This window comes from Trypanosoma grayi (assembly GCF_000691245.1).
Source record: "Trypanosoma grayi strain ANR4 Tgr_3_V1, whole genome shotgun sequence".
In the NCBI taxonomy this organism is placed as follows: domain Eukaryota; phylum Euglenozoa; class Kinetoplastea; order Trypanosomatida; family Trypanosomatidae; genus Trypanosoma; species Trypanosoma grayi.
The window spans coordinates 26281-50075 of record NW_008825622.1 but is presented as its reverse complement, the minus strand read 5'-3'; the positions used below and the strand labels follow the sequence as shown (position 1 = coordinate 50075).

The 23795-nt window shown below is 56.0% G+C and overlaps 12 protein-coding genes across 12 annotated transcripts; all 12 read left to right on the top strand.

Moving 5' to 3' along the window:
• Positions 1-357: 357 nt before the first annotated feature.
• On the top strand, positions 358-696 carry DQ04_00031170 (hypothetical protein; the record flags this gene model as incomplete). The annotated part of the gene is made up of 1 exon (XM_009307910.1): positions 358-696. One exon carries the CDS (start codon positions 358-360, stop codon positions 694-696), a length of 339 nt encoding a protein of 112 aa, XP_009306185.1.
• A 74-nt stretch (positions 697-770) lies between these two features.
• DQ04_00031160 (hypothetical protein) lies at positions 771-998 on the top strand (the record flags this gene model as incomplete). Its single annotated transcript, XM_009307909.1, has 1 exon — positions 771-998. The coding sequence occupies one exon, from the start codon at positions 771-773 to the stop codon at positions 996-998; it is 228 nt and encodes a 75-aa protein (XP_009306184.1).
• Positions 999-1495: 497 nt separating this feature from the next.
• Positions 1496-4885, top strand: DQ04_00031150 (hypothetical protein; the record flags this gene model as incomplete). The annotated part of the gene is made up of 1 exon (XM_009307908.1): positions 1496-4885. One exon carries the CDS (start codon positions 1496-1498, stop codon positions 4883-4885), a length of 3390 nt encoding a protein of 1129 aa, XP_009306183.1.
• A 360-nt stretch (positions 4886-5245) lies between these two features.
• DQ04_00031140 (hypothetical protein) lies at positions 5246-6184 on the top strand (the record flags this gene model as incomplete). Its single annotated transcript, XM_009307907.1, has 1 exon — positions 5246-6184. The coding sequence occupies one exon, from the start codon at positions 5246-5248 to the stop codon at positions 6182-6184; it is 939 nt and encodes a 312-aa protein (XP_009306182.1).
• A 323-nt stretch (positions 6185-6507) lies between these two features.
• On the top strand, positions 6508-8520 carry DQ04_00031130 (rhoptry protein; the record flags this gene model as incomplete). Its single annotated transcript, XM_009307906.1, has 1 exon — positions 6508-8520. One exon carries the CDS (start codon positions 6508-6510, stop codon positions 8518-8520), a length of 2013 nt encoding a protein of 670 aa, XP_009306181.1.
• Positions 8521-8904: 384 nt separating this feature from the next.
• Positions 8905-11691, top strand: DQ04_00031120 (hypothetical protein; the record flags this gene model as incomplete). The annotated part of the gene is made up of 1 exon (XM_009307905.1): positions 8905-11691. One exon carries the CDS (start codon positions 8905-8907, stop codon positions 11689-11691), a length of 2787 nt encoding a protein of 928 aa, XP_009306180.1.
• Positions 11692-12061: 370 nt separating this feature from the next.
• DQ04_00031110 (hypothetical protein) lies at positions 12062-12502 on the top strand (the record flags this gene model as incomplete). Its single annotated transcript, XM_009307904.1, has 1 exon — positions 12062-12502. One exon carries the CDS (start codon positions 12062-12064, stop codon positions 12500-12502), a length of 441 nt encoding a protein of 146 aa, XP_009306179.1.
• Positions 12503-12965: 463 nt separating this feature from the next.
• On the top strand, positions 12966-16127 carry DQ04_00031100 (putative myosin heavy chain MYA2-related; the record flags this gene model as incomplete). Its single annotated transcript, XM_009307903.1, has 1 exon — positions 12966-16127. One exon carries the CDS (start codon positions 12966-12968, stop codon positions 16125-16127), a length of 3162 nt encoding a protein of 1053 aa, XP_009306178.1.
• An 814-nt stretch (positions 16128-16941) lies between these two features.
• On the top strand, positions 16942-17994 carry DQ04_00031090 (putative ubiquitin-conjugating enzyme; the record flags this gene model as incomplete). The annotated part of the gene is made up of 1 exon (XM_009307902.1): positions 16942-17994. One exon carries the CDS (start codon positions 16942-16944, stop codon positions 17992-17994), a length of 1053 nt encoding a protein of 350 aa, XP_009306177.1.
• A 329-nt stretch (positions 17995-18323) lies between these two features.
• DQ04_00031080 (AUT2/APG4/ATG4 cysteine peptidase) lies at positions 18324-19397 on the top strand (the record flags this gene model as incomplete). Its single annotated transcript, XM_009307901.1, has 1 exon — positions 18324-19397. The coding sequence occupies one exon, from the start codon at positions 18324-18326 to the stop codon at positions 19395-19397; it is 1074 nt and encodes a 357-aa protein (XP_009306176.1).
• Positions 19398-19795: 398 nt separating this feature from the next.
• Positions 19796-20578, top strand: DQ04_00031070 (60S ribosomal protein L2; the record flags this gene model as incomplete). The annotated part of the gene is made up of 1 exon (XM_009307900.1): positions 19796-20578. One exon carries the CDS (start codon positions 19796-19798, stop codon positions 20576-20578), a length of 783 nt encoding a protein of 260 aa, XP_009306175.1.
• A 438-nt stretch (positions 20579-21016) lies between these two features.
• On the top strand, positions 21017-23371 carry DQ04_00031060 (DNA repair helicase and transcription factor protein; the record flags this gene model as incomplete). Its single annotated transcript, XM_009307899.1, has 1 exon — positions 21017-23371. The coding sequence occupies one exon, from the start codon at positions 21017-21019 to the stop codon at positions 23369-23371; it is 2355 nt and encodes a 784-aa protein (XP_009306174.1).
• Between the last annotated feature and the right edge of the window lie 424 nt (positions 23372-23795).

Below are 23795 nucleotides of genomic sequence, written 5' to 3'. Positions count from 1 at the left end.
TGGCGATTGCGTGCGGGCCCTTCCCCCCGGCGTGTGAGCCCCGCCCCGCCAGGTGCGGAGGTTGTGCCACGAGACGCGATGAAGCGTGGTCGCTTAATGAAGGCGTTCCACTCACTTTTCCACATTCACCTTGCGTGTTACATTTTCCTTTCCCCTTTCATGCCATTTTTCTTACCTTGCCACTTCATTGTTCTTTTTTTTCCTTTTCTGCTATTCTTTTTTGCCTTTGTTGTTGGCCTTTGAAGTGTCACACAATTTTTGAACGGCCCGTTTGCCGGCTGAGCAGCACGAACGTTAAAGAAAACAGCGAATATCTGCGCCATTCCGGTCGTCAGACGAGACAGAGGAGGGATAACAATGCGTGTACTTGAACAGCAACAGGAGGTGTGGCAAACACTCCGAAATCCCGCGAAGCATACTGCGGGGGAGCGGAAGCGGGCGTACTTCTTTCTGTTCGCCTACTGCCTCGGCATTGTGGCGTTGTTACTGAGTTGTCTGCACTTTATTGGCGCCTGGGTCGCGTGTGGTTTGCTACAGCTGATCATGCTCATCTTCTCCATGATGTACGCCCTCACTATTGCGGATTGCCGCGATAAGTGCCTCAGCGTGATGGAGTGCGACCGTACCGCCAACCCGGTGTTGGAGGTGTACGTTGCACTGCGCGTGCTGCAGGTNGCGATAAGTGCCTCAGCGTGATGGAGTGCGACCGTACCGCCAACCCGGTGTTGGAGGTGTACGTTGCACTGCGCGTGCTGCAGGTGATACACGCCATGTTTTTTCTTAATAGCGTCGTTGTGCCGGCTTCCTTTCTGCTGGCCTTGCTGTTCATATCGTGGCGCATCTACCGCGGCTCCGTCTTCGTGGACGCAACGAGCCTGTGGCGGGAGATCGGAAGGCTGGAGGTGGAGACGTACTTCCACCTCGCCGTGGATGTGGTCCTGTTCGTCACATACCTTGTCTGCATGATCTTCGGCATCGTCGCCATGTACTCGCGGTAGCGGAGCCCGCGGCGCATGCAGTCATGCAACACGTTAGCAAAACGAAGAAAAAGGAAAACGAGGATGAGAAGGGGGCGGTGACGGCCTGGGTGGTAACCCGCCGTCTGTTTCTGGCCCCCGGCCGCTTTTTTAACTCTCACTCTTGTTCTCTCTAACCGCTGCGCGCATTTGGTGGGCGAGGCGGTGTGTGACTCGCCGGTGATAAGATGGCTATCTATGCTCCGTGCACGAGAGGTGGGGGAAGGAAACACGAGCGGGATAGACCGGTATGCTCGGAGGAAGAGGAGGAGGAAGAATTGGAAGAAGGGGATGAGAACCTAAAACAAAAGCAAATGCCAGTTTGGAGGCAGCGATCAATGCGGCTTTTGCCCTGTTGCCACAACCTGCACATGTCGCCGTATGCCCTTTGTGTTGTTTTGTTCTTTGTTCTCCCTCCCCCGCGCTGGCTATCCATTGCCGTTGCGCGGATGGCGCCAGAAGAGAAGAAATAAGGAGGAATGGCGGAAACGGCTGCTGAATGTGGCCTCGGCCTTGAGGAGCTGCACCGCATGCTGCATACCATCCTGCACTCCACCGACAACATTGAGCGACGCAGTGTGGAGGCGGCCGTCGTGCGTGCTCTCTCCACGCCCGCCACGCTCATGCTGCTGGTGCGCGTGCTGCAGGACGTCCAGGGAGTCGCCCCCGGGGTTCGCCAACTCGCTGCCGTGCTTCTTCGCAAAAAGGTCTTCTCGCTGTGGCACGCGATCCCGGCGGAGTCGAGGGTGGAGCTCAAAAGCATTCTGCTCGCACAGCTCGGCTACGAGCCTGTGCGTGTGGTGCGCTTTGCCGTGGCGCACCTTGTGTCGCGCCTGGCGAAGGCTGACGCCCTTGAGAGTGAGGAGGGGTGGCCGGAGCTGCAGCAGGCGATCCGCTCGGCGGTCGATGACCCACGCGCCGATATGCGCGAGTTGGCGATGGTGCTCGCGTACAGTATTGCTGAGGTGCTAGGCGAGGGCCAAAGTCTCAGTGAGCTTGTCGCTGAGGCCGTTCTTCGGGGCATGACAGACGCTGACGATGGGGTGCAGCGGGCTGCCCTGAAGGCGGTGGGCGCGCTGTTGCCGTTTCTAGAAGACAAGAGACAAGAGCGTGAGCAGCTGCTGCAACGCCTTGTGCCTTGCTGTCTGGAGCTACTCGCGCAGTACAGTGCGGTAGAGGCCAAGACAACCCTCTGCGTGGATGTGCTGGATCTGCTGGAGCAACTCGTCGAGGACCTCAGCGTAAAGAGGCACGAAGGCCTTCTGCGCACCATGGCCCTCTCGGTGCTGACGGTGTTCGTCAATACGGCGAATAGACCCCGCGTCCGACAAAACTGCAGCGAGATGTTGGTCAGCCTCGTGAACATGAAACCGAAGTTTGTGTCGCACGCACTACTCGAGCCGATCGTTGCGGCATGTGTCCAAGTGATGGGTGAGGACGGCACCATCTCGCTGCCTGAGGTGGCCCACGTGGAGGATGCTGACGAAGATAGCGGCAACGATGACGATGACGCGGAGATGCTGCATGTGAATCCTCCCTGCATGTACGCCGGTCGCCTCCTCAGCACGCTGGCAACCAAAATCTCTGCCAAGTTGTTCACCGGCGCGTTACTGCCGTTTGTATCGCGCGTGTCCGACAACCCGCACGCCAGCCCGCTCGAGCGCAAAGCTGGGATTCTCTCGCTTGCCTGCCTGGCGGAGGGAAACCCCGGCTACCTGCGGCGCCGCGTGCAGTACGTTTTGAAACTGACGCACGACTTGCTGCACGACGAGAGCCCGGTGCCCCGCGAGGCGGCAGCGTTTGCCCTCACATACTTCTGTCTACACCTGCAGCCGGAGATCCTTACGCACCACCAGCAACTGTTCCCCATGCTTGTGCCGCTGCTTCGCGACGATGTTGACGGCGTCCGCCGCCGTGTGGCGGGCGCGCTCGACACGTTGTGCGAGAACGTTGCTGAGGACGTGGAGCCGTATGTGCCGCTGGTGCTGCCGGCCGTGCTGGAGGCGATTGGCCGCAGCTCGCTCGACACTCAGAAGGAGCTCTGCGGCGTCATCTCGTCATTGGCCACCACCCGCTGCCCATCATTTCAAGCACATGCGACGCACTGCCTCGAGCTTCTCAAGACACCGCTCACAATGACGTCGCCCGAGACGATTCTGCTGCGCGCCAAGGCGACAGAGGCGGTTGGCATCGTCGCAAACGCCATTGGGAAGGAGGCGTTCCTGCCGTACCTGCCCTTCTTCATGGAGCGCGTTGTCGACAACCTCCGTACACGCCAGGCCGATCTTCGGGAGCAGAGCTTCGGCTTTCTCTCGAACCTCTGTGAGACGCTGCGCGGTGACTTTGCCCCCTACCTCGATGACTCTATCGCTTGTGCACTGCAAACAGTCCACGAGGACCGTACACACTACGAGAACAAGCACCTACTGGCTGAAGGAGGTATGCGAGGTTTTGACATTGCTGACGATGACGACGACAATCACAGCAATGGAAGTAACAAGGAGGATGAGGAAAGCGAGGCGGAGGAGATTCACGCGCGTGTGCGAACGGCAGACGTTGAGGAGAAGAGCAGCGCCATCTACTGCATTGGTGTTTGTGCGGAAGTGCTTTTAGCTGAATTTGGGACCGCTCGAATCGATACATGCTGGGCGGCGCTTACCGAGCTTAACACGCACTTTCACAGCAGTATCCGCTGCAGCACACTCACGGCCCTCGCGAAGTTGACGATGGCGGCGCACGGCTCTACAGCGGTGGTGAAGTCGACGTCGCAGGACACACTCACACCATACGCTCGTCGGCTGCTGAACACCTTGACCAATGATATGTTGCTCCCGTGCATGCAGGAGGACTCGGACAAGGAGGTTGTTGCTGCGGCTTGTGACGCCTATGAGCTACTGTTCAACTTCTTTGGTCCACAGGTAGTTACTGAGAACGTTGACGTGTTTGTGGAAACTGCGAAGGCTATGCTTCAGCAAAGCTTGCCCTGCCAACGTGAAGCCGAGGATGATGATGAGGACGAGGAGGATGATACCACAGGTGGCCGTGCTAATGCTGCTTCTGGTGGAGAGGTGGTACTTGGCGAGGATCACGATGGGGTGTTGATGGACGCGGCTTGCGACATGGTGGAGGCATTCGCAAAGGCCTACGGCCCATCGTTCAGGGCATACAGCGACACGATTCTGCCGCTACTGCTGCCGTACGCCGCGGACGACCGTCCATCGGAGGATGTTGTCATGGCGACGGGTTGCATCGCAACGATCATGGAGGCACTTGGTCCGTCTTCGGATGTGTACCTTGAACACTCTATCCGCCTCGCTCTGCATCTCATTGAGTCGACAGATGAATCCTCTGTGAAGGCGAACTGTGCGTACCTCCTTCGCACATTCGTGGAGAGTTGCGCGGGACATCTCGACAGTGAGGCCGCCACAGGGCCGCTGCTGCATGCACTCTGGGGAATCGCCAGCAGCAGCGACGAGATACCGGCTGCCGTTGACAATGCCGTGTCAGCTACCTGTTCGATGGTTCGGTGTCTCTCGCCCTCCGTCGTGCCCCTTCCGTCTGTTGTGCCGGCGCTGCTGACGAGAATACCGATGCGGGTGGATCGCACGGAGAACGCCAATGCCATTCGAACCCTCATACATCTCTTGACAACTCAGAGTGACTTCACCCAATCGAACTGTGGAGTGGATGCGGTGCGCTGCGTCGCAGTTGTGCTCGCGTCGCTGACGGTAGACGAGGAGCAGAAGCAGCTGCTTGCTGCGCAGGGCGTCGCCCCATTCCTCGAGCGCTACAGAAACCAATGGAGGGACGCGTGTGCGCAGCTGCCCACCGAGCTGCAGGCTGCACTGGACCGATATGGCTGCTGCTGAATGAATGGGCTCACTGTCCATGCGTGTAGCGACGGTGGTGGTGGTGGCGGTGTTGAGGCATCAATCCGTGTAGAAGATACAAGCACGAATAAAGAAAAATACATTTCTTAAGTGGAAAGAAAATAACTCGCACATACCAGAACCACAATTCAAAGTGAAGAAGAGAGCGGAGTAGAGCGTTGTATTGTGGAATTGTGAGCACTTGCCTGATGTTGGTTGTTTTCTTTTCGAATCTTCCAGCTCTGGACGTAAAAGAAGAGAAAACAAAAAGACTTTTCTATTGATTCTTTCTTCCTTCACTCTGGAGCAGCGGCAATGTGGGCGCACATCAATCGGTGCACGGAGTGTCAAACTGTCACAATGCGGGGCGGCTGCCCGAAGTGCGGCGCCACCACCGCGCCGTACGCCTTGCCTGCCACCCCCGACGACAATGGCGCCGAGGCGGCACAGACGCCCGAGCAGTTACGCCGTAGTGACGGGGGCAGGCAGCACGTGGAGGAGTTCACGCCACGTCCTGGATATGGCGATCACAATACCAGCAACAACAACGGTGGACGTTTGCGTGTATCGAGTGACTCGGTGTCACCCCACCGGAGTCTTGATAGCCGCCTGGCGCTTGCCGAGTCGAAGTACTGCTTCTATTGCGATCAGCTTGAAAGAGTCAGCGCGGAGAGGGACCAGCTGCAGTTACAGGTGCGAACAATGGAAGAGCATCGTATGCAGGGAACAAGCAAAATAAAAGAGCTTATCGAAGAAAATAAACAGCTTCGAGCCACCCTTGAGGATACGGAAGTGCGTTTGGGCATTGCAGAAATAGAGCAACAGTCACTGCTGGCGGAGGTGCACCGCCTTCGGGAGCATCTCGATGTGTCGCTGCGTGAGTTAGAGGGTGATAGACAGAACCCAAGGTGTGTGAACCTGTCGACAAGCGATGTTGGGTCGCCGGGCTCTGCTGCCGGTGGTTTCTTTGGTGATGACGGAACGCCACTGCGGTTTAGCAACACGGGAAAGCCGCCCCGCGCTTCAGTGCTGCCGGGCGCGTTTGGCGCTTTTCTGCGAAGTGCTGCACTGACAGCGGAGGCCGCGGGGCCACCACCGACGTGCGACGGGAGAGCGTGGGGGAGCTCCGCCAACAGCAGCAGTGGCTGTGGTAGCGAGCATGACTCATCAGCGGCCAACAGACGGTTAGAGGCTCGTTGTCGTGTACTGGAGAATCAAGTGCAACGTCTCCGCGAGAGGCTCGTGTCTAGGGGCTGCACAACTTTTGTTGATGCCGATGAGGAGAAATCGTCCTCGTGAAAGACTATGCCTTTTTGTGTGTCTGTGTGTCTGTACCACTACCCCTTTGTTTCCCCTCTGCACATTCGTGCGTCGTTGCTTTGCAGTGTCTGCCGTATCTACAACGCGTGGCCTTCGGTTTTCTCAGCGGGGGCGGGGGTGCCCGGTGTTACCCGAGTTCTTTTGTTTTTCCTCCTCTCTGCCCATCTTCCGTTCTTGGAGGGTGTGAAAACCACGAGGGCTCGGCCTTCGTTTCTAGGCTTCTTGGCTGACGCCTCTTCATCCGCTTTTATCGACAACAACCCAACTGTATTTGCTTCTCTCATCACGCCAGCCGCAGCGAGATGAGCAACGTTTCGCAGTGCACGGCATGCGGGACGCTCACGATGCTATCGTACTGCCCCAAGTGTGACGCCCCGACGCACCTCTACGCCCCGCAACTGCGCCATCAGCCCTCGCAGCCACTGCTGCAGCAACAGCAGCGGCACCCGCAGTCATTTCCAATACTTCATTGCGACCCGCCGCAGAAGTCACACGTCAACATGTCGCCGAACCACTCAAGCATGTGCGGTGGCCGCTCTCCGTCACGCATCCTCCACCGCTCTGACGTGATGGAGGAAGACACGTCGAAGAAAGCACTAACACTGGACGAGCTCGAGAGCCTCTACCGGGCAAACCAGCGCCGCCGCGAGGAGGGGGTGGTGTCGTATGCGCTACAGGAGGAGATGAACGCCATCAAGAGGGAGCGCGACGCAGCTGCTGCTGAGCGTGACGACATGGAGAGGCGCCTTGCGAAGCTTCACCACCAGCTCGAGGTGGAGCGGCAGCAGATGATGCAGTCCGCGAGCGATATCCGCGACCTGCACGAGAGTACGGAGCAGGTGCGAAGAAGCGATCAGGAGCATCTCCAGAGCCTCCGCGATGAGAACAGCACGTTGCGGAAGGAAAACGAAATGCTAGTGGACGCCCTCAAGGAGGCACAGGGCGAGGCAATTGCCTCCAAGCATCAGGAGCGCATCATGCAGGAGGCCCTCAACAACGCGAAGATGGCTGCCACAGTGAACGACGAGGAGTTGTCGCACCTTCACGAACAGATCGACGACCTCCAGCAGCTCCTCCAGCTGGCAAAACGGGCTAAGGAAAAGGTGGAGGATGACGCTGCGGCGATCGAAGAGACCCTCAAAAAAATAGAAGACGACAACGAAAAGTTATTGCGCCAAAACATGCAACAAGCAGAGGAGACTCAGTACCAAATGCAGCACTCTGCAGAACTCCAACAAAGCATAAATGAGATGCTGGAAAACGAAAGTTCAGCACAAAAACAAAGTGACGCCATGCAAGGGGAAATCCAAAAACTCGGCAAGGACGTTGAGCAGCTGAGGGCTGAAAACCAAACGCTCAGCACGGAGGCCGAGAAGCTGAAGGAGGCGAACGCGTGCCTCAGCGCTGAGAATGAGCGTCTCGGCGGTGACGTCGATCACCTCGGCAAGGACGTTGAGCAGCTGCGGGCTGAAAATCAAACGCTCAGCACGGAGGCTGAGAAGCTGAAGGAGGCAAACGCGTGCCTCAGCGCTGAGAATGAGCGTCTCGGCGGTGACGTCAATCACCTCGGGAAGGACGTTGAGCAGCTGAGGGCTGAAAAAAAAGAGCTTTGCGAGGTTGACAACGATCTTAGGAGAGGAAACAGTAATCTGAGGTCGGTTGTGGAGGAGCTGAGTGCAGTGAATAGCCACCTAAAAGATGAGAACGGGGATCTTGTTCTGCGTATGGAGCGTCTTCAGGGTGAGAATATGTCCCTGGTGAGTGCGAAAGAACAACTTGAGGAGAGCAAAGCTGCCGCTTTAGATGATATTAAAAAACTGTGTGCAGAGAATGAGAAACAGCGTGAAGAATTAATCGAGGCTAGTAGCACACTAAGTGATTTGCAAGTGTCTCTGACCTCCCTTCAGATGAGAGAAGAACATAATTTGGCTGCGCTCAGAGGAAGGAATGCTGTTTTGGAGGCGGAGGTCAGTGAATTAAAAATGATTATTGGGGAAGCACGCCGCGCTGTCAACTTGGAGAAAAAGCGTGTGCTGGATGCTGTTGTGGATGCCTCGAAGGAGCGTGAACGATCGGCGGAACTTGGCGTGCTGTGTGATAAGCTGAGCAGCGAGAACCGCGCTGCGGATGGCGAGATTGGGCGGTTGCTACGGGTGGTAGACGAGTATGAGACGAGGCTACTTGTTGTTGGAGGCCACTCGCGTGGCGGCGGCAAGGGCGTGGAGCGGGAGGGCTACGCTGTATACCCCGTTGCCAAAAATGGGCGGGTGTCCGTTAACGAGAGCGGCGTACCGCTTGGCGTCTACCGTGACTGAGGGAACCATCATCGTTTTTCAAGACGAAAGTAACCGCCCTTCCCTTTTTCCATATATATATATATATATATATTTATGTCTTTGTTTTGAAGTCAGTGTGTTTGTGTGCCATGCTTCTTTTTTTCTTGTGGGCAGCTCCAGTGCTGCTGTTCTTCACTCGAGTTTGGTTTATACTGCCATACTGGCGGCGACGCATAGCGCCTCACAGGTACAGGTGCACGTGCTAGGCGGCAGTTCTTTTCTCTGTCTCTCTCACGCACTCGCTGTGGGGCTCTTGCTTCTCTGGTCTGTTGGTGTCATTCTGCCTTCATTGCGCAATTTAGTTTTCCGTTCATTTGTTTGAGTAGAAGACACACAGCTGTGAAGGCTCAACCGTGAAGGGGAATGGAGAAAAAGTCACATGTCCTGTGCTCTAGATTGGAGCGGGCGATTACCTCCTTCCTGTACAACGGGCCCACCGGTCGATCGCGGGCGCTGGCGATGGGGCTGCAGGTCCCACTTTGGTTTTGGACGCATCAGATCACCACAGAGACTGAGCGTGAGACCCGTGAAACGCAGAAAGTGGTCAATCTCATACGCTGGTTTCACGAAAATGGCGCGGACTTGACACAAGTGGCGGTCATTGTTCCTGGCGAGGCGAAAGTCAGGCTGCGGGACCAGCTGGCGGCCGCTTTGCAGAGCGCCAGGGATGATGCGCAGGGTGGCGCGCTGGAGGAACTTGGACTACCAACAGTCCTGGGGCCACATGAAGTGACTGCAATGAATGCACGGGATCATGTTGTGCACCAGTACGAGGTGGTCCTCTACCTCCTCGCCCTCCCGCCCAGCAGCCGTTACTTGCCCGCAGTAATGCAGCAGGATCAATTTATTGGAGATGCAATTGCCAGTGCAAAAGGCGCCTTCATTCTAATTGCAGATGCTGGATGGACTTCCCCCCACCTCACTGTCCACTGGCCGCAGTGGAAAACATTTGTGATGAAACTTGAAGAGGAGGCACCATCTATTTCATTCGATGAGACAATGAAATTTCCAAGTGATGCGAAATTTCCGTCGCTGGTGGGTCACCGCATTCCTTTGTGCTGCCCGAAGCACGTGGACCAGCGGCAACTGGAGCATGGCATTACACCTTTTTTTCGGACATGCAAGCGACTGTGTCTGCAGCCATTTACGTGTCAGAGGGAAGGGCACGTATGTATGGGACCGTGCCACCCACGGGTGTCGCATGTGAGCTGCCCGTATTCTTGTCAAACACATATGCCGTGCGGCCACGAGTGCCTACAGAGCTGTTCGGACCGGTGCAACTGTTTCGAAGTCGTTGAGCACCCCTTGCGGTGCTCTCATGCAACCGTCATCGGCATAGATCAAGCCACCATGCAGCCCATATATGCAACCGTTCGGCATGTTTTTAAGGGGTACTGTGCAGACGTGGATATTCCATGTGCAGTGGAGTTTGTCACGGAGTGCGCGCGGTGCCTGGGCCCTTTGACAACGACATGCTCGGAGGCCACCCATCAGAATCATACACTGGAGCACAAGACGATGCTTTGTCCAAGCTGCATTCGCCTGGAACGCGAGGTTCGGGCGAAGGTGCTGGGTGAGATTCTTGTCCAAGCCGAGGAGGCGAAGCGGCGGATGAAGGTGGAGGTGCAGCGGAGTTTGCACCACCAACGGAAGGCGTCTTCACAAGGTCTGTTTCAAGAGGGCAGCCGAGTCACGATCTGCGATATTTCAAAGGTTGTCAAACCGCTCTGCGCAGATGCGGACTTCCCTGGTGTGAAGTTTGTCGATTATGACGCGCCGGATTCCCTTGCCGCCATGGACGGTGCGTACGGGACATTTGTCAGTCGCCACGTCGACATTGACGACCTCAGCGAGGTGCGCAACCTCATCCGCCTGCGCGACGGCCAGCATGTGCTGGTGGCTGATGGAGGGGTGCGTCTGATACGCGCGCTTACGACCACCATCACGCAGCAGGCCCCCACGCTTCTTCTTACGTACAAGAATAGCGGAGGTGGCGGTAACGGGCAGTCGTCGTCGGCAGACGGCACAGCCTTCGCCAAAGCAATTAAAATGATTGGGCGCTGCTACTACCTCGCGCTCCCTGTGCCGTTCGGTGACACCACAATCTCCGACAAAATTGTGCATGTGACGGCAGTTGACCCCGCTTCACCGGAGAGCGTCTGTGTGGAGTGCCGTCTCACGTCCGTCATTTCTCATACCGATGAGGGTCATGACATGAAGAACGCGATCAAAAAGGCCCGTCTTGAAGATGTAGGACATCAACAACAATGTCAACACCAACTTCGTGTTTCGGTAGAGACGGTGAAACTTACCGTTCCAGTAGCTGCGTTGGAGCCTATGGAGGGATACGCGGTAGGGAAGGAGGTGCTGGTGTTGGAGCCTGCGCGCCAAGTTAAGAATCCCCACGACGTGGAGGCCTTCGAGGCGGTGCTTGCTCAGACGCCCGGGTTGGATCTAAAAGGCTCGGTGATTTCGACAGTGCCGGTAGGCAGGGACACGCCGTTCATCCTGCTGGGCGTTGTGAACCCCCCGTCGAACCTTGAAAAGGCATACGGCCCGTGCGCTGTGCTCCGGCGGCACGTGCGGCTCGTGACGGTGCGGTCGGGACGTCGTTGCAAAGGTGCCAACAACCACACCCCCGCTGTGCAGTATGTGTCGAACAACAATACAGAGGACGGCGTGGTGGTACTCGTCCCGTTTGTTTTTACCGCGGCCGATGAGCTTCTGGAGGCGGAAAACTCGCTTGACGCAGCGGCACTGGAGAAGTTTGAGCAGCGTGTGCGGGACACCATCGCCGAGCGGAGCGAGGAGCTGGCGATCCGACACGACGAGGAGGCCTTCCACCAGCAGCGACAGATGGCGGAGGTAACGGAGGAAGTAGTCTCACAGGACCGCGTGGCGTACAGCAGCCCAATCTCGCTTCCCACACCAGGGTATCTGGCATGTGTTCGTACGAGGCATGCACGATTGCTCTGCGCATCGGCCACATCGCTGCGCTTGGCTAAGCAAAAGGATTTACTCCTGTCAAAGCAGCAACAGTTGGGTCTCGTAAAATGGGTTGAAGCAATGCTCCTACACCATACCCAGGATGCGGAGGCAAATATGGCCTACTTTAAGGGCTTACAACTAAAGGCTGCTGCTTCCAAATAGCGGGTTAGTTCTCGCCACCGCTGCAGTGAAAGGATAAGATGGAGAAAGAGGAGAGATGACTTGCTGGACCGTACGCTGGGGCTTGTTCTGACGTGTAAGTGCCTTCACCTGTTTCGCGGTATAGTTTCCACTTAAATTATCTCGTGCTACTTTGCTTTTTTTTTTTTATTGCTTGGCTCTCTATTTGTTTTTCTCTCACTCTAACTTTTGTTGTTACTATTGTTGCTGTTGTTCTCGTGGTGGGGGTGGTCCGTGGGGCACCCTCGTTNAAAAAAAAAAACATGCAGCCACGCGAGCAGGAGCTGTAGGCGCAAAAAAGTGTATCGTGATACCCGCAGCATCTGTAGTGGCAGTGCCAGTGGAAGACGGCATGCCAGACTTGGACCACCGAGCCATGAAAGACCATCCCGGCGGGACGCGGCGCAGCGGAGTCCCCCGCACGTCTGGACTTCCACCACACGCACAGCAGCAGCAGAAGATTTTCCGGCAAATCGACGTCAGTGAGATACTGACGGAGGAGCAGATTCAGTGCGAGAAGCGCCGAGAGGCTGCGGCCATTGAAGCCGGTGTTGCCGAAATAAAAGAGGCCACAGACGAGTTTGCAGCGCTGCTGGAGCACCAGCAAGTGGGTCTCGACGGACTCGCAACGAACGTCAATGCAGCGGCACAGAGTGTCGGCGCTGGCAGGGAGCAGCTGGAGACCGCCAGTCGCCGCCAGAGTTGCTGCAGAGGAACGTTGTGCCTCATGCTGTTAATTCTGGGCGGTGTTGTTGCCGCAGTTGCTCTTGTAGTGTTTATTGTGAAGCGGTAAGGTTGTATAGATTTTTAGTGTGTCGTTTATTTTAGTGGCTTTTCCCCCCTCCCGATGTCCCGTTCGTTGCTCGATGTTGACGTTAATGTGTGAGGCATTCCTCCTTGCCTGCCGTGGCGGGTGTGCATCCTCCTGTCTCTCATGCATGTGTCTTTGCGCTCGCGTGTCTCGTCTTGGTTGTGGCATCCACGGGTCGGCAGACTAGATTCAGTGCGACACCCACGGGGGCGGCCAGAAGAAAAAAAAAGAATAGTTCAACAAAGCAACAGGAAGAGAAGGAGGACATACCAGAAGAAGGGATCTGATACACCTAACGTACAGGAGATAACAGATAGACTTGTGTAAGACAAGACAAAGTGGTCAAGGAACGAAACATAAGAATCTGTACACGTGTTACGATATAAACACAAAAGGACAGCGCAGTACTGCAACCTACATTCAATTTTACAAGTGATAATAAGCAATGGAGCGTGTGGTGGTGAGGCAACAGGTGTATTACCAGCACCATCAGAAGGGATGGCTGCGCGGTGTTGTCACCGGCGTGCTCGAGAACGAGAAGAAGGCGCAGGTGGAGGACGCGGAGACCGGGCACAAGGAGACGGTGCCGCTAACGCACGTGCACGGCTACATGGAGCAGGGCTTTGACGCGGAAGACCCCGACCTGTTCCACCTGAGCGACCTGCACGTGGCCACCACGCTGTACTGCATCAAACAGCGCTTCGAACAGCTGAAGCAGCAGTACTCGCTCATGGGCGAGATGGTGCTCAGCGTTAACCCGTTCCAGCTCATGGAGTTCAACTCCGACAAACACCGGGAGAAGTACCTTAACTCGATGGAGACACAACTGCTGCCGCCGCACATTTGGCAGGTCACACATAAGGCCTACACGCAGATCGTCGTGCGTGGGCTTGGCAACCAGTCCGTCGTCATCTCTGGCGAGTCCGGCAGTGGCAAGACGGAAAACGCCAAGATGCTCATCGCGTACCTCGGCCAGTTGAGCTACATGCACAGCAGCAACACTGTGCAGAGGAGCATCGCCGACAAGGTGGCGGAGAGTTTGAAGTGGAGCAACCCAGTGCTAGAGTCTTTTGGTAATGCCCGCACTGTGCGCAATGACAACTCCTCTCGCTTTGGTAAATACATCAAACTCTACTTTGACACCAGCTCCGGCGTAATGGTGGGCGGCGAGACGGTCACATACCTGCTGGAGAAGAGCCGTCTCCTGCTGCAGTCCGCTGGAGAACGCAATTACCACATCTTCTACGAGATGCTCGCGGGACTCACACCTGCGGAGAAAAAGGAGCTTGGTGGCCTCAAGACCGCCCGTGACTACAAGTGCCTCAGCGGGGGCAACACATTCGACCGTCGCGGCATTGACGGTAGGCCGATGGATGACGCAAGGGAGTTCCAAAACGTGCGTCGCGCCCTCACTGCCATTGAGATCCCTGCGAGCGTGCAGAAGAGCATTTTTAAGGTCCTGGCGAGCATCCTCCACTTGCTTGAGCTCCGCTTTGAGTCGGACCAGAATGACAAGGCGCAAATCGTCGATGATGAACCGTTCCGCATCGCGTGCGACCTGTTGCAGGTGGACCCCGAGCTGCTCAAGGAGTGCTTCCTGGTGAAGAGCCACACCAGCCTCGTGACAATCCTCGCCAACAAAACAGAGGCTGAGGGTCTGCGCGGCGCCTTCTGCAAGGCCATCTACGTTGGTGTATTTGACCGCCTCGTTGAGTTCGTGAACAAATCCATCGACCCGCAGGGCGACGTGACGGAGTGCAAGTATATTGGCCTCCTCGATATATTCGGCTTTGAAAACTTCACACGCAACAGTTTTGAGCAGATCTGCATCAACTATGCGAACGAAGCCTTACAGAATCACTACAACAAATACACCTTCGTCAATGACGAGGCGGAATGTCTCAGTGAAGGCATAGAAATCCCCAAGATTGTCTTCCCTGACAACTCCGAATGCGTCAAGATGTTCGACCAGAAGAAAACGGGCATCTTCTCAATGCTCGATGAGGAGTGCCACTTCAAGGGAGGCTCGGTGGAGCGCTTCACCCACAACCTCTGGGAACAGTGGGCGAATAAAAACGAATACTTTGTGCAGCCCAAGAGTACTGTGCCTAATCAATTTGGTGTTAACCACTATGCCGCATTTGTGAACTACAACACGGAGGAGTGGCTGGAGAAGAACACTGACAGTATAAAGGAAGAGGCGTACCAGTGTGTTCGCAAGTCCGCTGATCCGTTTATCCAAACCCTACTGACAGAAGATGCGGTGGCCAACAGGCGCAAGCAGACGGTGGCGCTCCACTTTCAAGAGCAGTTGGTGGTGCTGCGGGCGGAACTGGAGTCGACAGAGACGCAATTCATCCGTTGTATCAAGCCCAACATGGAGGCTAGCCCGGACGCGCTTGACAATTGCCTTGTTGGCAGCCAACTGGAGTCAGCGGGCGTGCTGCAGACCATCGCACTAAAGCGGCAGGGGTACCCGGTGCGTCGTCTTATTGAATATTTCTGCCACTACTTCTACCTCATCTCGATGCGGTCGACGGTAAAGCTGTACAAGGAGAAAAACTATCGGGCCGCTGCGGAGGACCTTCTCGCCACTTACCAGCGGTTGTACAATTGGAAGAAGCCCAACTACGCTATCGGTCACACAAAGGTCTTCGTCCGCGCGGAGGTTTGGTCCTCACTCGAGCGGCTTCTGCTGCGCCGCAAGGGCTGGCTCATGCGACGCTGCGTGCCGTTTCTGATCCGCTGGATTTATACCTACCGGGAAGAGAAGCGCATCGCCGAGGAGCGGCGCAAGGAGGAGCTTCGCCTTGCCAAGGAGGAGCGCGAGCGCAAGATGGCCGAAATTGCGGAGAAAGGCATCACCTCGGATGATATGGAGTGGGTGGAGGTTCTTGCCACACTGTTCCCGACGCTGGATATCTCCACTCTCATTGACATTGTGCTCTATCTCTCCTCGCGTGAGGACTCCCTCGCCGCGGTGACGGAGATACAGAAACAGCGTCTTGACGGAACGCTTCCATCCACCTTCTTGCGCGTGATGGCGGAGGCGGAAGTGGGGCCATCGGTGGTGGAATGTCTTCTCAGTAACGATATCACCACAATGGAGCGGCTCTCGCAGTGCAGCCAGGCGGAGCTGAGGCAACACGGCATGTCCGACGCGGAGGTGGCGGCGGTGACACGCAAGATGCTGAAGGAGCAGTCGAACCGCGTCAAGCTGGAGCGGCTGCAGAGCACTATCGGGACGCTGAAGCTGGGCGCCGCCCTTGATGAGGCGAGGCGCCGTGCCGCTACGCAGAGTGACTTCACTGCAAAGGTGTACACGCTGCTCGGGATGGGCTTCCCGCGCGTCCAGGCGGAGCTCGTGCTGACACACTACAGCGGCGACGTGCAGAAGGCGGCTGCCCGCCTGCTTCACGGCGGCGTGTCAAAGCACGTCGGAGTGAAGCCACCTCAGGGGAAGGACGGTAGGTGGACGTCGCTCGACCACGAGGTGCAGCAGCTCGTAAAGCTCGGCGTGACGAAAGAAAACGCGAAGCGGGCGCTCCGCCGAACGAGTGGAAACACCGACGAGGCCGTGCGGCTCATATTCCCTCCATCTTCTTAGGAACACTTTACTACCTGTTGCGCGCCACAACACGTCCGGGCGTCGTATTGAGAAGGAAAGTGCACCGTTTTGTGTGGGGATGTTGGTTTTTTTTTTGTTTTTCTTCGTTTAGTGCTTTCACCCTTCACTTCCTCTCTCTCTTTGTTTTACATTCAGCATGTTTATTTCTTTGTGTTCAGTGGTGTTGTTCTCTTCCAGACTCACAACAATAACACGGGGTAGCAGCCGATGTGAAGGCAGGAAGGACAAGCAAAAAAAAAAATGGACCCTGTGCCATTTCGTCTTCCGATAGCTTGCCACAACTAAGAAGCACTCTGCCTATCAGCAGACTTTCCAGATGTTCGGGATTTCCTCCTCACTTTTCTTACTATATATATTTATATATATGTCTGTGTGTGTCGCCGTGCGCGAGAAAAAATGCAACACAGATATGACATGTGAAGGAGATTGTGTGTAGGGAGGGCGGGAGGGGGGAGCCCGACCAAGTAGAGAGGGGGAGACTTTTTAGCGCCCCTTATTTTCTTTTGATTGTGGACGTTCTCGCCATGCCTATTGTTTTCCAATAGAGTCTTTTGTTTCGCCTCTCGCACGCGGAGTGTTTTGGTCGGTGCCGCCGAAAAATATGAAAAAGAGAACAGAGATGCCACTACGCCTCATCGTGTGCGTCTGGTCTTTTTGATGCTTTCGCTCGTGTGTTGGGAGTCACAGATTTCATTTCCGTTGTTTCTTTGCTCTTCTTTCTTCTGCCTCGTTGGCGTTTTTTTTTTTTNGTGTCGCGGGCACCCGCTTTGTTTATTTATTGCGGCAGCATTCGATGGAGGTGCTGGGGCGTACAGGATGTGGCGTGATGTCACTTGCGGCATCAGCGACGGCGCCGACTGCCTTCGCCACAGTCGACAGCACCGGCACCGTCACGCTGTGGGACACGCGGCTGAGGCGAAAAGACTACGCGACCGTGGCGGTCACCGCGCAGGGGGATGGCGCAGAGGCGACAGAGCTGCTTCTCGCATCAGACCTGCACCTGGCCGCCGTGCTGTCCGACAAGGTTGTCACCACGTACGACCTTCGCCAACTCGCGAAGGTGCAGTGTTACGAGCACCCCTGCGAAGCCGTTACGTTCCTGAGTGGTGCACACCCATCTGGCACCACATCGACGCTTTTTGCGGATGAGGACGGCGCCGTTGTCCCGTTCGACCTGAAGTTGTGTGCGCCAACAAACCACCTGTCGCAACGATACTTTGCTGTGGAGGCGGAGCTTCCAGTGCCGTCATTTGGCTCACTGCCCAACTACTGCTGCGGCCTTGGACTGCTGCAAGACGGGGATGACGGCCGGCGGCTGTGCGCCGTTGGCATGGACGGCCACGGCGCACTCTACGCGGACCCGCTGCGTCCACCTGAGCGCTTCTGCGTGATGGACGACTTGGTGTCGACGGGTGGGCAGGTGGTGAACCCGCCGCTGCCAACTGCGTGCGGTTTCTTCGAGAACCTTGTCGCCATCGGGAGGGCGAATGGCATGTATTCCATTGCCGCAGTGGATGATGCTGACGGCGTTTTTGAGGTACTCGCCGCACCAGGCCACGCGTCGAACGGCCTCTGCGTCGTGACGTGGACAGATGACCACCGTCTGGTGACCTGTTCTGTCTGCGGCGAGGTGTCCGTGTGGGATGTGTTGCCGCTGCTGCAGCAGCAGCCGCCAGAGGAGGGGGCGGAGGACGGCGATGTGCCGCCGCTTGACGTGGCGTGTAGCGTGCGTGAGGCCACCGGACATCAGTCTGTTGTGAATTGCGGGTCTGTGCTGGGCTGCGGTGTGTGCGTCGTGGGCGACACGCTGGGGTTTGTCACGTCCTGTTCACTGGGGCGGGCGTGAGGCAGATGAACACGTGTGGATCTTCACAAGTTAACGCCTCTGGTAGTGCACCGGGGAGTATCGTTTTCCCTCCTTCTACAAGGAGGCCCACGCACACACATTCACATAAACGTGCATACTCTCTTTCCCTCACTGTTGTTTTTCCTTCTAAACGCCAAAAAAAAACCTGGCCAGATACTTACACTGTCGTGGTTTAATAGCGATGCACATGCTTTATGCACTTGATTGTTTTTTTTTTGTTCACCCCTTCGCCTTTTTTTTTTCTTTCGTGGTTCTTTTGGTTTTGCGGTTCTTTCGTGTAGTTGTTACTGCTGGGGGGTGGGAGCTGCATGAGCGTGACTGAGGCGGGGGAGGACGCCGGGGCGGCCGGGGTGCCGTGCTGTGATACCGGTGATATTTTGAAGCTGGCGTACAACTTCATATTCAAATTTCAGTCCAAGAATCAGCCGTTGAAGGAGAATGAAGACACGCGTGTTGTAGGTTCGGGCAGGCATAGTGGAACCGAAACGGCGCTTTGGGTGCGTGAGGGAACAGAGAGGTTGCTTTACTTCTCGTATCGCAACCGATTCATACCCTTGGCCAACGGCGCGACAACGGACCACGGCTGGGGCTGCATGATCCGGGCAGGGCAAATGATGCTGGGCTACGCGTTGATGCGTTTCTTCAACAACGGCAACGCCCGCATAGACGGCACGAACACAGAGGAGCTGAGGGAAAAGGCGCAGGCTTTTTTTCGAGACGTGCCTCAGGCTCCGTTTGGCATCCACGCCATCACGACGGAGGGCGTGGAGCACGGCGTGGCGTGCGGCAAGTGGTTTGGGCCGACACCGCTGGCCGTCACGCTCAGCCGGCTGAGTGCGACCCACTTGGCTGCCGGCGGCACGGGGCCGGTGGTGCTCGCTGTGAGCGACCGGTTGGTCGGCGCCCAGCGTGTAGAGCAGCTGCTGCGGCAGTCGGCTCAGGTAGTGCTGCTCATCCCAGTGATGCTGGGGCTCGGCGGCGTCTCGGCAAAGTACGCGCGACTGCTGACGCGGTGCCTTGACATGGAGAGCTCTATCGGCATTCTCGGCGGGCGGCGCGCAGAGGCGTACTATCTCTACGGGCATCAGGGTGACGATGTCTTCTTCTTGGACCCACACTTCATTAAAACGGCCCCAACATCGGTGGATGACCTGAAGGCTCAGGTGGGTGTAAGGCGCATGCTGCTGGCAACTGAATTCGACACGTCGATGGCGCTCGGATTCTATATCTCCTCACTCGACAGCTTCACCACCTTCGAAGCGGAGATGAAGGAGGCGAACGCTTTTCTGACGTTTCCCCTTGTTAGCGTTATTCCAAATGATAGAGAGGCGCTTAATCCAGGGAGAAATTCTGATGAGTGTACGTTTTCAGATAACGAGTAGGAAGAAAAGCGAACCAAACAAGAGAATAAAAAAAAAAGAAAATAAAGTGCCTCACACTTCTCTGCCGTGCTGACATTGTTTTTGCTGTTGCCATCATTATAGCCGACAGGGGGATGTGCTATGCGGTAAATCAGTCCCCATCTGTTTTACAGTGAAGAAAACGGAGTATTTCCCAGTTTGTTTTTCCCTTTGTCGTATTGCGTGTGTTTCTGTACATGTGACTATTTGAGCTCCACTTCTGCGTTCTTCGCACAGACGACGTCTGCATCAACAAGAAGACTACGGCTCTTTAACTTAAACGGCTACTTTCCTTCTCGTTTTCTTCTTTTTTTGTTGTTGGTCTTCTTTCACCTAACTCGCACACTCTCACAGCGTGCTACTCCGCGAAGAAGACAAACATGGGAAAGACTGTGCTGACATGCCGTAAGGGCAACGGGTCCATCTACCAGCTGCACGGCCACAAGCGCCTCGGCCCCGCGAAGCTGCGCATTCTCGACTACGCTGAGCGCCACGGCTTCATGCGCGGCGTCGTCAAAACGATCGAGCACGAGGCTGGCCGTGGGGCGCCGCTCGCTCGCGTGGAGTTCCGCCACCCCTACAAGTACCGCCGCGTGAAGGAGCTGATGGTGGCGCCGGAAGGCATGTTCACCGGCCAGTCCGTCCTCTGCGGCGTCAAGGCGCCGCTCGCCATCGGCAACGTCCTGCCGCTCGGGCAGATCACGGAGGGCTGCATCGTCTGCAACGTGGAGGCGAAGGTCGGTGACCGCGGCACCATCGCGCGCGCATCGGGTGACTACTGCATCATCATCTCGCACAACCACGAGACGGGCCGCACGCGCCTGAAGCTTCCGAGCGGGCAGAAGAAGACGGTGCCCAGCAGCTGCCGCGCCATGATCGGCATCATTGCCGGCGGTGGCCGCATTGAGAAGCCCGTGCTGAAGGCCGGTAACTCCTTCTACCGCTTCCGCGGCAAGCGCAACTGCTGGCCCAAGGTGCGTGGTGTTGCCCGCAACCCCGTCGAGCATCCCCATGGTGGTGGTAACCATCAGCACATCGGCCACCCCTCGACCGTCTCACGCCATGCGCCGCCGGGCCAGAAGGTCGGCCTCATCGCCGCCCGCCGCACCGGTCGCATCCGCGGTAGCAGGGCCGTCAGGGGCGCGTGGCACCCGGAGGAGTAAGCCGTCTGCAGCACGCACGTTTGTTTTTATTTTCATTTAATGGACCAAAAAAATGGAAGCGATCGAGAAGAATGGCTTATGAATGGTGTGCGAAAGGTACTGCGGTCTTCCGTGCATGACAAACCGACATTCTCTTTTTCTTTTCTTCTTCTTCTGCTGCCGCTGCCGTTTCTTTAGGATTTGGCCATGTAGAGCTAGCACCTCTGGAGGCGTGGGGGATTGACGTGACGCATTGCGACAATTGACCGCAGAGGTGGCAGCTAGAGGGGTGGGCGTTGCCAGAGGAACAGTGTGGTAGAGGCGTCAGAAGCCGTCAGGTGAGTGTTTATGGCTTGCGGCTCGGAGTTTTAGGTTTTTTTTTTTTCCGTTGAGCTTCTTCTTGTACAAACACACACGCACACGTATACAAAAAACAACAACAACACAAAAGCAAATCTAATGCCTGGGGTGAAGCGGGGGATTCAGTGCCTGTTCTTGGAGGAGCGCATTGCCGCGGAAGGGTGCGTGGTGCTCCTTGTGGAGGCTTTCCGAAGTTCCTTTCACGTGATACAGCCCTTTCTTGCCACCATCGCGGAGCCGACGTCTCGGCCCTCGCTGATGCAGGAGTACCGTATGACTCCCTTCTCGCTGGGCACGACTGTCTCTGGCAGCATCCCAGCCTACGAGGTCATACAGTTTCTGGACGATTATGTCTATGGCTTTTGTGAGGAGGGGACGAGGGAGCGTCGTGCACGCGTGTCCACCTTCATCGAGACTTGCATGAGCCGCTACAATCTCGCCCGTATTGTCATTGACGATCAACGGACTTTTCTCGAGTGCGAAAACCTTGCGACCGCTGAGACGCTCCTAGGTGATGCTGTCGTGCGTTCACTATGTGCTGCACCATACGAGATCGTTACCGCCGCTGCTCGTCCTTTTGTTCTGCTGCGGAGCCGCGCTGTCGCAAGACTTGTGGCAGAACGATGTGTTCTGCTTGGTTACCCACTTCAGCAACAATACGACTACGAAAGGGATGAGGGTATCCGCAACGTCAATGTCATGCTGAAGACGCAGACAAAGCCGCGCCCGTATCAAATCGATGCGGTCAACGCCGCCGCGGCTGATGGATCTCTTCGTAGTGGCTGCATCGTCCTTCCATGTGGCGCCGGTAAGACACTTGTTGGAGTCATGCTACTATGCAAGGTGAAGAAGCCGACATTGATACTCTGCGCAGGAAGCGTGAGTGTTGAGCAGTGGAAGAATCATATATTGGAGTTTGCTAACATTTTCGCCCCTGATACAAGTGAAGAGGCCTTCACTGCTACAAGGCACAAGTCCACTCAGGAGGGTGCCGCACGCATTGCGTGTCTAACTGCGAAGCAGAAGGATGAAATCACAGATGATATCGATGTTGTTCTCACCACCTACAGCATGCTGGTGACAGCACATAAAGCCCAGATGCGGCGTCACGCGGAGCGCGCAAGTGGCGCCTCAGACGACGGGCGACAAAAGCGGCGACGTTCAAACCCGAAGGAGAAACTATTCCAACCATACGGCCTTCTTATCATGGACGAGGTCCATGTCATGCCTGCGGAGGCATACAAGGAGAGCTTGAGCCTTGTTGATGCGAGAGGTGTGGTGGGACTTACAGCAACATACGTGCGTGAAGACGCAAAGATACGAGATCTCTTTCACTTGGTGGGACCAAAGCTCTACGACATGTCGTGGGAAACATTGGCGTCTAATGGATACCTGGCGAATGTAACTTGCATCGAAGTCATGACACCATTGACGAGGCAGTTTAGCCTTGAGTACATGGAACGGAGTGGTGAGGATAAAACTTTACAGCAGCGGAAGATGCCTCTGCTGGTAATGTTGGCTGCCGCAAATCCAAACAAGATGCTTTGCGTTCTTGAGCTGGTACGAAGGCACATCAATGAGTCGTCCAAGATACTCGTTTTTTGCGACCACCTCATGCTCCTCAAGGAGTACGGGAATCTGCTTCGCGCCCCTGTGATCTGTGGGGAGACGCCCCACCGTGAACGCTTGATGATCTTCTCGGACTTTCAGAGCACCTCGAAGTTGAATGTCATTTGCTTGTCGCGTGTGGGCGACGTCAGCGTCAACCTCCCTAGCGCCAACGTTGTGATTCAGGTTTCTAGCCACGGCGGAAGCAGGCGTCAGGAGGCGCAACGCCTTGGCAGGATCTTGCGCCCAAAAGCCACAGCGAGCAACGGGAAAGCCGTCGACGCGTGGTTCTACACGGTCATCAGTACTGACACTGTGGAGATGGCCTATGCGGCACACCGCACAGCGTTCCTCGTTGATCAGGGTTACACGTGCCGCATCATGGAGTTTCGCCCCGGCGATGGGGCTGCAGGTGACACTACCGCGGCCACCACCATCGTCCCTGACGTCACGGAGGCAGGTGATGTGGTGAGCATAAAGCAAGAGAAACTCCGTAGCNTGTTCAGGCAGTCAAAGCTTCAGTGCGAGTCGCCGTCAGGCCCGCAGGGCTCCATAGACGCGGGAAGTCTCGACTATCAGCTGAATCTGCTCGCGCGCGTTGTCTCTAACTGGGAGATGGAATACCATGGGCAGATCTTGCACCGGGCAGCAGCAGGATCGAATGACACTCATCCAGATGATGCGGATGATGATGTCGTGGAGATTGCTCCAGAAAAGGACCTTGCGGCGATCAAGCGGGAGTGGGCGTCGGCGAGTGGTGTGGTTCAGCTTCAGTCGGATCATTGCTACACATCTCTCCAGAGCTTGGTCGGTGTGGATGAGAACTTTGTGTACCACGAGCTCTAGCTGTAAAGTTTGGGGAAACTACGATGCGACACAGTTTGTCGCATCCCCCTCTCAAATTTTTTGTTGCTCTTGTTGGCTCCTTTCTGGTGTATTATTGTTGTTGTATCGTTTGCTTATTTATTTTTTTATTTATTTTTTTACTTATCCTTTCTATCTCCATTGTACTTTTTTCTTCACTTTGTATACTGACAGGAATTTCAAAAGATGATGAACTGAGCTCTGTGCAATCTGGTGGTGGGGATCAAGAATTGGATCTTTGGGTTTTTCAGCAGCGAGAAGACGGAGACGCCCACGACCGACAAGGAGCCAACACCACTTTCGCAGCAGTCAACTGACACTTGTTCTACTGGGACCTGACGGCAGCGGTTCGTTCGCCCTGTTGAAGATGGGGGAACTGCAAAGGCGTCAACTGGCACTAAGACTG